Raw genomic sequence first — 12,107 nt, forward strand, 5'->3', positions numbered from 1 at the left:
CAACTTTAAGAGTAATGCACATGAATTTACAATGATTCATAAAAAATAAAAAAAATTAAAAACGTGCCTCATTTCAGAGCACCACTGCACGCCACTGCTGGGACTATATCATAATATTTAAAGGGCGTTTCAAAGAACATGGAACATGTCTAATAAAGCATTTTACCATGGTACATGCATGCTCAGAAGAACTTTGGCAGTGACACCATGTCCACCTTTTGTGAAGGTTTGTGGTGAAGGTTCGTGGTGTCTCATTAGGGTCACATCAGCACAAATGTCTGTATGATTAACGGGTCTTCACTCTCTAATCACTAGAGGGCGAGAAGCACGCCGCAATGATGCTGCAGTTCTGCTTCTGTCCGCTGGACGGCGCGTGAGAGTCTCTTAAAAAACCGCCAGCGGCAGCGCTCGAGCACAGAGCGGCGACGCGGGCTCGGGACATCAAAGCAAAACTGGTTACAAAGTAACAGTCGCGGCACGTCATCAAAGTCGCTGCGGGAAACAGCAGAACGCGGAGTGTGACAGCCGGCGGGAGTTTCCCGCGTGTCCGCGCGTTACCTGAAGTGCAACCAAAGAAAAAATCTGGGAAAAGAGGAACTGACAAGAGCCCCGGTCATCACGTCCAGTTTCAGCGGCTGCTAGTGTTGCATTCGCTTGCTGCCATGCAAATATATGCCATGTTCACTGTATAGAAAGACTCCAGACACGGATTTACTGCTCCTACAGATCCTACAGGCTGTAAACAGTTGCTCCATAACAGGAACAAGAGTTTGACATCCTGTGTGTTTACAACGACATGGGGTAAGGGTCGCTGCTCTGTCATATTCTTATTTATAGGAACTTGAGAGACCTAAAGCTCTGAACTGGACCCAAGCATGACAGAAGAACTTACTACAGCACTAGTTACTGCAACTATGTCAGATTAAAGAGTTTAGATGGCTCTTAGACACCTGAAAACTGTGTATAAGGATTTATTTATGACAGTCCTGCATTTGGAAACTGGAAATAATCATTGTGTGTATTTGACATGTTCAGCAGTGTCATGCACTGACATGCTATACAGCGTTTTAGACAATTTTTATATAATTTTATGCATGCATTTTCATAGTAAAAGTGACCTGCAAAAAGCTAAAAGCTGATTTAACTATATAGTGACCAGTTGCAACATCTTTTTCTTATGCATATGTGCATTTATTTTTACATTTAAATCATATTGAATGTAGAAAATTATATTTCTCAACTACCTATATATCCCAGTTCAACCAAAAAGTATCGACACTGACTGATTTATCATCTTTCTAGGATATGATATATTTATTCCAAATAGTTATTTGTAATTATGCATGCATCGGTTTTGTTTAAAAAGATTATTTCATGATCAGGATTGATTTCAAAGGTCTTTGAGTTCTTGTTAAGAACTTTAATCTTTGACCTTGACCCAAATATGTCATTAATTCTCTCAGTATTAACAATGTATTTATATGTTATTTATTTTCATTCTCTCATTTCTAATGGCAGAAGAAGACCCTCGTCTGTCCATTAAGAATGTTTTCATTGCACAGAGAGAGGTAAGACACGCTTCTCTGATGATTTAATGTCTTTATCAGATCCTGAGACCATCAGTTGAGGTGTTTTTATGAAATAGATCAATACATGGAGCAGATTAGATGCACTGATTAAATTTTCAGAGAATCAGTAACAGCAGTTATTAAGAATCTTATCATCAATGCATAATATTTTAAACCTTATTTTTCAATTTTGAAGAAATGATTTGTCATTTTTGTCTCATAAGTCATCAGCCAGCTTGCTGTCTAGATATCAGCGTCAGGCATTAAAAAAAACTCAGTGCACTTTGAGAAATGCACTTAAAAATCACTTTGTGAATATGGACACCTGTTTTTCAAAGAATGACCCATTTATCCTGCTCTTAGCGGGACATTCATAGAAATTATGGATTCTGCATAGATAAAGAGAGATTTCGTCTACTGTATGGCTCTGTTAGTCTCTCGCAGAAATGACACCCGACCATGGCTGCTGCAAAAAAGGTCGTGGGATATTGTTTATGAAACAGCCAGTATTGTTTTTTTTTTCAGTTGCCATGGCGACCGCACAATGTATGTTCTGCGGCGTCTCAAGTGTCCATCTCAATGAGTTTCCAGAGTGCTGATTGTAAAGCTGTTTTGTCCTTCAGGAGGCCAGTAATGGGTTAAAGCAGTAGTGATGGTGCAGTTAATTAGTTCAGCGGCGGAAAGGTGTGATGATGCTGTCGGGTCAGAACATGCCTGGCCTAATTTCTTCCTTCTAACTTGAATGTTTGTCCTTCAAACGATCCTTCTTTGTTCTAAAGCTGGCAGAAGTCGACAGTTTATTCGCTTAATACATGTTCATGGTCTTGTTGTGAGTGATTCATCAGGGCACGTTATTCCAGAGAAAACATTTCAGTTAAAACAGCTCAAACATGCATTTTAGTCTGGGACTAGCTTAAGCCTTGTCTGTGAAACCGGGGGAAAAAGTCGAAATTAACAAAGTCGAAATATGACAAAGTCGAAATGATGACATACTAAGTCATAATTCTGACAAAAAGTCGAAATTTACATAATTACGACATACTAAGTCATAATTATGATATAAAGGCCTGGTTTCACAGACAGGGCTTAGGCTAAGCCAGGATTAGGTCTTATTTCAGTTAGGGTATTTAAGTAGCTTTGATAAACATACCCTAGAAAGAAACATTACAGGTGTGCATCTTGAGACAAAACAATGGCATTGACATATTTTAAGATATGATGTCAGTACAAGTTGCTTTCAGTTAAAACAGCTCAAACATGCATTTTAGTCTGGGACTAGCTTAAGCCTTGTCTGTGAAACCAGGGGAAAAAGTCAAAATTAACAAAGTCGAAATGATGACATACTAAGTCATAATTGTCAAAAAGTCGAAATTAAAAAAAGTTGAACTTAACAGTTAAAATGATTACATACTTAGTCATAATTATGTCAAAAAGTCAAAATTAACAAAAGCTGAAATGAAGACATACTAAGTCATAATTATGATAAAAAGTTGAAATTAACAAAAAGTCAAAATGATGACATACTAAGTCATAATTATGTAAAAAAAGTCAAAATTAACAAAAAGTCGAAATGATTACATAATAAGTCATAATTATGATAAAAAGTTGAAATTAACAAAAAGTCGAAATGATGACATACTAAGTCATAATTGTCAAAAAGTCAAAATTAACAAAAAGTCGAAATGATGACATACTAAGTCATAATTGTCAAAAAGTCGAAATTAAAAAAAGTTGAACTTAACAGTTAAAATGATTACATACTTAGTCATAATTATGTCAAAAAGTCAAAATTAACAAAAAGCTGAAATGATGACATACTAAGTCATAATTATGTCAAAGTCAAAATTAACAAAAAGTCGAAATGATGACATACTAAGTCATAACTATGATAAAAAGTTGAAATTAACAAAAAGTCAAAATGATGACATACTAAGTCATAATTATGTCAAAGTCAAAATTAACAAAAAGCTGAAATGATGACATACTAAGTCATAATTATGTCAAAGTCAAAATTAACAAAAAGTCGAAATGATGACATACTAAGTCATAATTATGATAAAAATTTGAAATGAACAAAGTCGAAATGATGACATACTAAGTCATAACTATGATAAAAAGTTGAAATTAACAAAAAGTCGAAATGATGACATACTAAGTCATAATTGTCAAAAAGTCGAAATTAAAAAAAGTTTAACTTAACAGTTAAAATGATTACATACTTAGTCATAATTATGTCAAAAAGTCAAAATTAACAAAAAGCTGAAATGATGACATACTAAGTCATAATTATGTCAAAGTCAAAATTAACAAAAAGTCGAAATGATGACATACTAAGTCATAATTATGATAAAAAGTTGAAATGAACAAAGTCGAAATGATGACATACTAAGTCATAACTATGATAAAAAGTTGAAATTAACAAAAAGTCAAAATGATGACATACTAAGTCATAATTATGTCAAAGTCAAAATTAACAAAAAGTCGAAATGATGACATATTAAGTCATAATTATGATAAAAAGTTGAAATGAACAAAGTCGAAATGATGACATACTAAGTCATAACTATGATAAAAAGTTGAAATTAACAAAAAGTCAAAATGATGACATACTAAGTCATAACTATGATAAAAAGTTGAAATTAACAAAAAGTCAAAATGATGACATACTAAGTCATAATTATGTCAAAGTCAAAATTAACAAAAAGTCAAAATGATGACATACTAAGTCATAATTATGATAAAAAGTTGAAATGAACAAAGTCGAAATGATGACATACTAAGTCATAATTATGTCAAAGTCATAATTGTCAAAAAGTCGAAATTAAAAAAAGTCGAACTTAACAGTTAAAATGATTACATACTTAGTCGTAATTATGACAAAAAGTTGAAATTATGGCGTAAGTCAAAAAGTTAGTGTTAGCATACTAAGTCATAATTATGAGTTAAATCAAAGTTCTATCATCATTTCTACTTTTTAAGTAGATTTTTTTAGTATGTCAACTTTTTATCTCATTTTTTGTCTCACTTACTAATTTTCAATTTAGTATGTCATTTTCAACTTTGTCATATGACTTTTTAATTCATAATTTCAACTTTTAATTTTTTTCATGACTTAATCCGAGTTCAGACTGCACGATTTAAGCCCCGATTTTAACCTGCCAACAGGTTTTGAGAAATCGCCGACAAATGCCCGAAATCACGAGCAAATCGGAGCTCGTTCACGCGAGTGACATTCACGCAGTGCGAACGAGCAAAGACGCGATCTGAGAGAATCGCTGACGAGTCGCCGACACCCGTGAGATATTTGGCATGCTAAATATCTGGACCTGTCAGCGATTCAAAATCATGCAGTGTGAAAGTGTTCTGACTGAAAACTACATCGGCGATGACTGACAGCCAATGAGAGGGCAAGATACAGAGCAGCGGGGAGTTCGGGGAGGAGTTATAGACCAGAACATCAGCAAGCATGTCTTCGTTTCAGATAAACATTACAATTCTATCAAACAAAAACAAAGCACAAACATTTGCTTGACCATCCGCAACAGCAGCACATTGAAAAGTTATGCATTTACCTCCAACTCTCGATGCAGAACACACAATCCACAGTCTCTCCAACCATTTCCTCCTCCATATTCCTCTTTTCTTTTTCTTGTTTTCTCTGCAAATCAGCGCACAGGCAATTGCAAGCTTCATATTGCAAGCTTCTTGCCTGCTACCGTTTTTAATAATAATAATAACTCTGGTCTTGCGTGATATCGCGTTGTTTCCCTGTCACATCTCCTGTGTGTTTGGTTGTGAAACGTAGTTTGCGTGCCAGACAGTTGTCGGGGATTCTTCCTATTGTAAAGTCATGCAGTGTGAAACCTTCTGTCGCCGATCCATTGTGCAGTATGAACACAGCAGCGACTGAATGCTGGCCAAGATAGTCAGAACAGTGACCCGACTACTTTGAAAATCGTGCAGTCTGAACTCGGCTTTAGTGTGTCATAATTTTTATTTTGTCATATTTATGATATACCAGAGTATAGGCTTCTATAAAAATGTCATGTTAGGAAAGTAAAATGGGTTTTGAATGCTGTTTCATGCTGATGAATTATCATATCTAGAAACTGGAACTTAAACACTAAAAGAGAAAAAAAAAATTTATGTTGTAAAAAACCCAAAGATTATTGGAGACATTTTTTTTTCAAGAAAATATAATTTCAGTCTTTCTACTACAAAATTGTAATGTTTAATTCACTTGCCTTTTCTGTGTAATTATTTGTGCAATTTACTAGCAATTTTGAAGTGAAAACGCTCCGTCAATATGATGTTTGGCAATGTAAAAATCTAGTTTGACTCATTATTGTTCCTTTAATTTTCATTCTGTGAAGTCATATCTGTGGTGAACACAGGGAAAGATTGGATTTAGTTTCTTTCTCTATATCCTACATATAGAATAAAGATGCAGCATGAGGTTAATTTCTCACTAACAATTCCTAGTAATTGCCTAATTACATAAACAAATCTGGAAAAAGGCAATTAGAGCTAAAATGCAAATGGACAGCTCGAGGGTTCAGTGATCTCTGAACACACACACACACACACACACACACACACACACACACACACACACACACACACACACACACACACACACACACACACACACAATTGCAGAATATAACAGTTACCAGCTAATGCTCTCTTGGCCGTTGGATTGTGTTTATGGGGTAGAGACAGTTTTCTCTGGTTTACACACAACATTCAGTTCTAGTCAGCTGCATTGCTTTAAGGTTACCATGAAATGGCGCTTACAACCCATTTTATTGTCATAATGTGATGCATTTTCAGGTGAATCAGAAAATGTAATGATTCTGTCCATGAGGAACTGATGTGATAGTGTAAAATGTGTTTATATATACACTTTTAATCCTATTGAAGAAGTCTCTTTTGCTCAGCAAGGCTGCATTTATTTAAAAAAAATACAGTAAAAACAGAAAAATTTTAAAATATTATTACCATTTTAAAAATCTGTTTTACATTTGCATATATTTTAAAGTGTAATTTATTCCTGTGATTCAAAGCTGAATTACTCCTTCAGTTTAATGCATTCTTGCTCAACTAAAGTATTACTTTACTTCCAACAAAACTAATCATAATTAATAATACAAATTAATAATGTTCACTATTCATTAGCACACATTATCCTGAGGGAAAAATAAGTTTGTATTATAACAAGACCAAGAAAGTTCTGTTCACATTTGTCGACGCAATGCAAACCACATTGACAGATTGCAAATGGTGTCGTTGATGAAACCGCAGCTTCAGCAAGAGAAACTCTCGGGCCGCTGGGATGTGTGCCGTCGGTTTGGTATTTCGCTGAGGTTGGATCCAGAGATTGTGTAGTTGTTACCTGCTGAACGCCGGTCGATCTCTCGCACTGGAATCGTTTACAGACCCTCGGCTCGTTACTGGGCGCTTTGCAATCAGCTCAGGCTGAGTAACTGACAGATGAAGAGCTGGTGCGGATCACAGGGGCCCAGCGTTGGGGATCTGTGATGTGTGAAGCCAGGAGTCATACCCCATGGAATTCTGGGAATTCAGAGCAGGCTATAAGAAGCGCTGCACTCCTGTTGCGAGGTGGAGTCCTTAAGGGGGAGAGGAGGAAAGTGATCTCAACACCACGGCCATCATAATCCAGCTGCTGGTGTGTGTGTGTGTGTGTGTGTGTGTGTGTGACTGTTTCAAGTTAAGAGATCAGAACATAGAAAGATTAGACAGATGCTCACAGAGTGATAAAGCTAAAAATGATCAGCCTCTATATATAATATTTATGTGTTTGCTCTGAAATGTAAATATATTTCTAATATATTCAATTTAACCATTTTTTTTTAGCCATTTTGCCAAGTGGATTTAACATTTGCATATGCATGTAGCAGATGCAGTAAAACTTTAGAATACTGATCCTTCATTAATGAATAACTACACAGGAACAAATGAGTAATGCATTACTAACACTCTAGTTGTCCCGGACTACATTTCCCATGATCCTCCATTGCTTATCACCTGCACTCGCTTCACAATCGCTCCACACTAATCACCACACCCAGCTGCCACACATTACCTGGACTATAAAAGTCTTGTTGCCTCTGTGTACAATTCCAAGCGTTTATCTCGTCTGCCTGTCTGTTTCCCGTCTACGATCCTGTGCCGCCTGTCCTGACCTTTGCCTTGTCTGCTGTTCTGTGATATCTGCCTGCCTCGACCTACTGCCTGTACCCTGACTATGATTCCGCCTGTTCCTTGCTGTACCTGTTTGCTGTAATCTGACCCCTGCCTGTACGACCACGCTCACATTTAATAAAGCTTGCATATGGATCTTACCATGAGTCCCGAATCGTTACACTAGTAACTACTATTAACTAACAAGTAACTCTGATGAATGAATTAGTAAGTAATAGTGCTCAGTTGTAGGTGGTAGTTCACTATTAACTAGTCAGTAACTACTGTTTTTTCATTCCTCCCAGAGAACTACTAAGAACTACTATATACAGGTTCATAATTAACATGAATGATGCATAATGTATAATTAATTCTAAAGTAAAGGCCTTGGTAACCCACTAGTAATGACTGAAGTATTACTAAATACTTAAGAAAGAGTTACTAATTATTTGGATCAGTATTCTAAAGTGAAAAACATGATAACTCTCTAGTAACTACTGAAGTCATTGTAAACTGTTGAGGTTTTTATATGTTTTTGTACAGTAATTCCTTATGATATATTTGGTAACACTTGAGTAATTACTAGTGGGTTACCATGATCTTCACTTTAGAATACTGATCCAAAAAAGAAGTAGTTACTTTAGAGTTATATAGTAACTCTTGAGTCATTACTATCCAATACTTTACAAAAACCTCAAAAGTTTACAGTGACTTCAGTAGTTACTAGAGAGTTATCATGATTTTCACTTTAGAATACTGATGCAAATAATTAGTAATTCCTTCTTAGGTATTTGGTAATACTTCAGTCATTACTAGTGGTTTACCAAATCCTTTACTCTAGAATTAATTATACATTATTCATTATTCACATTAATTACGAACCTGTATATAGTAGTTCTTAATATTTCACTGTTTTTACTGTATTAATAAATGCAGCCTTGATGAGATGGTGATTTCTATATCTAGACTGAGCCGCCCAATATAATGCCAATATATGTGATAAAATACACTCTAAAAAATGCTGGGTTAAAAACAACCCAAGTTGGGTTAAAAATGAACAAACCCAGCGGTTGGGTTAAATGTTTGCCCAACCTGCTGTGTAGTTTTATTTAAACCAACTATTGTTTAAAAATTGCTATATGGCTATCTTAAAATGAACCCAAAATAGTTGGGAAATTAAAAACCAGATGCAATTAGAGGCAACAATAATAGAAAAAAGGTGGATGTTTATTAATAAGCTTTAATATTTAATTAATATAAATTTAATAGTTTATTAATATACATTTATTAATAAGCAATTTAATAAATGTTTATTGTTGAATAATTATTCATTGAACATTAATAAATGTTCATTTCCAACATACTTTGTGTTCATTTTAATTAAGCAATACAGTAATTTTTAAACAATAGTTGAGTTAAATAAAACTACCCAGCAGGTTGGGCAAACATTTAACCCTACCGCTGGGTTAAAACAACCCAATCGCTGGGTTTGTCCATTTTCAACCCAACTTGGGTTGTTTTTAACCAAACATTTTTTGGAGTGTACTTTGGGATCATTTTAAGCAAGCAATACAGTCATTTTTACACAATAGTTGAGTTAAACGAAAGCAGGTTGGGTAAACATTTAACCCTGGGTTAAACAACCCATTTGCTGGGTTTGTCCATTTTCAACCCAGCTTGGGCTGTTTTAAACCCAGCATTTTTTAGAGTAAATGCTGTGAACAGTGTCCTGGAAGAGACTGGTTTGGAAGACACTGTTTTCAGCACATTGTTACTGTTTGTAATACTGTGTATCAAGTGCTGAAGAAGAACTGAAATTCAGATATGATAATCGGTGTTTGTTTTCCGACACGCTGTAAGTGGTCGACCAATCACAACAGACTGGTCTGTCTGACTAATCAGAGCAGAGTCGAGTCTGAATCTCTGAATGTTTTCAGATTCTTTAAAAAATGAGGTAATGTGCATTATGAGAAAATTAAAGTGCTTTTTGACCTTGGATGCATGTAAATCTGTTGTAGGAGACTCCAAACAAAATAGCATAATAGGAGCACTTTAATATCAAATGTCTTATTTGAAATTATGCATTTATTTTACAACATAATTACTTAAAATTCCCCAATAAGAGAAAATGTGCATGGTCTATATTGCCAAGACTGCTGCTCAATTTTCAATATAATGCTAATCTCAAAATAGCCAAATATCAGCCAATTGATCAGTCTGGGTGGTGCGTTGAACTATTTTACATGTTTTTTTTTTTTCTTCAATCAAAGGATTTGTGACGTGCAAAGGTCTTTGAAAGACATTCTGGTCTGTAGGAACTCATGGTTTAAATCTCAAACCGAGACATTCACGCATGACTCATAATGGCTTTATATGTAATGAATGACATGCTGAAGGGAGAATAATGAAAGCTTTCCTCATATTCGGTCCAGGACTAATATTTCAACTTTTACTGCGGTCTTTAAGTCGCACAAGACCACAAACGTGGCTTTGTTCATGTCGCTATTAATATTCTCTGAGGAATCAGTGGGCAGAAATGAAATCTCAAACGCCATCAAACGTTAGATTTACGAGCCACGGATGCAACATCTCACAACACGGATGGTGATGGTGTCATATCCGTGTTCATTTCTGTAAAGGGCATAATGGGAAGGGGATCATCTTTCAGCAATTCCTGTCCTTCCGCTCTACCTGCGAGTGATGTATTGCATTATTAGATTTTACATTTCTGAAATGCAACCCTTCCAGATCCTCTTCCGGATTTCAGCTTTTTGTTTCTCACAATGATCTGTGCACATATTAATCTTATCTGCCATATTAAAGGTGCATTATGTAATATTAAGAGCTAGTGGTTGAAATGGGTATTGCAGTCCGATTTCAAAATATTGGAGAGAGTTGTTTTCCCCACCCTCTCCTGCTCAGACTCGACGTTCACGCGGGTTGCCAGGACATTATAAGGTTACACTGTAAGTTTTAGAGTTGATTTATCCGCATTTTAAATAGAGCTGTTTAGATGGATGGCGAGGCTTTATAGTCGGATATAATCTTCCATCTCTAACCGGGTTTGTTTGCCGGTTTCAATGGCTGCAATACGCGGTGTTTTCCACTAACTCGCAACCCAGGGTGTCACACAGACCGATTTTCTGACATGGTTGCCAATTCTGTATTTTTTCCGCAGAATTGGGCTACTGTTACACTGTTGCCACGGGTTGTTTTTTTAGTGCGCAGGTTACAGCAACCCCTTAATTTTTATTTCCCAAAACGCGTTTTTGCCATGTTACGGTGGGTTTTGTTTCACAAACCTGGCAACCCTGAGAAAAACAAAGATCACATGAGAAAATATCAAACCATCACTCATCTGATGACAAATATATCAGACACGATGAAAGCTGTAGCTTTATGAAAAGCTAAATTGAAGATCATTTCAAATTAAAAGTTTTCTGAAATGTTGTTTAAATATGCAAATTAGGCTTTGTCTAATTAAATAGGTATGCATTTGCAATTTGCATACATTTCAAGAACATTGGATGAAGCCAGGTACAAAATTATTGTTTAAATTGTCATTTCCTCTGTGTTTTTTGTTCTGTATAGGTTTAAATGTTTTTTTTTTAATGATTTCTTTGTGCTTCTATAACAATGACCAAATGCAAGAAGGTTAGAAATGAACCAGAAAGCTCTTAGATGTCCGTCACATGCAGTTTGGCCGTAGCGCTTCAGCTGCCGTATTTACTTCACACAGAGATCCGTCAGTCAGTCATGAGGCGTTATGTATGGCTTCAGCACATAACATTTGATTTCTCTGATCGTTTACCGCTCGTTCCACTCTTGTTATCATCATTTGTCCATTAGAGCGCTGTAGAATCAGCTCTGACTGTGTTGAATTGCATATGAGCTGCAGGCTATTATACACAAACTCCATGCTCCAGGACCCTTATTAGTGCTGCTACAACTGATCAAAGTCAGAGTTGAATTATTCAGTTAATTGTAGAAATAATCAACATTATCAGAGTAGTTGTTAGTTGCAGCCCTGTTTGCATATATACAGGAGATCCATTAATGATGGTGGTCAGAAGAACAACCTGTTTACCATGATTTAATGAATCTGTTCTTTCTATGAGGTGATGGGAAATAAAGGCTGAGTATTTAAGAATTAAAAAAGTGATATTTTTAATCTTTACAGGAATTTGAGTATAATAGTAATAATATATTAGTATGTATATCATGTGTGTATGTATATGTGTATAAATTCTAATAATAACGATAATAATTAATGATACATTTTTATACATTTATTTATGTGAAAAAATTGAAAATAATATAGTGTGTATGTTTATA

At 35.4% G+C, this 12,107-nt stretch overlaps 1 protein-coding gene across 1 annotated transcript in view; it reads left to right on the top strand.

Annotated features, from left to right (window-relative positions):
- The first annotated feature begins 428 nt into the window (after positions 1-428).
- Positions 429-12,107, top strand: part of LOC137003200 (homer protein homolog 3) — a 41,386-nt gene continuing 29,707 nt past the window's right edge. Inside the window, exons 1-2 of the mRNA XM_067363255.1 lie at positions 429-801; positions 1,519-1,568. Of these exons, the coding sequence (XP_067219356.1) occupies positions 1,546-1,568 (23 nt within the window). The 5' untranslated portion in view covers positions 429-801; positions 1,519-1,545. The remainder of the gene's footprint in view (positions 802-1,518; positions 1,569-12,107) is intronic.

This window comes from Chanodichthys erythropterus, chromosome 16, assembly GCF_024489055.1.
Source record: "Chanodichthys erythropterus isolate Z2021 chromosome 16, ASM2448905v1, whole genome shotgun sequence".
Classification (NCBI taxonomy): domain Eukaryota; kingdom Metazoa; phylum Chordata; class Actinopteri; order Cypriniformes; family Xenocyprididae; genus Chanodichthys; species Chanodichthys erythropterus.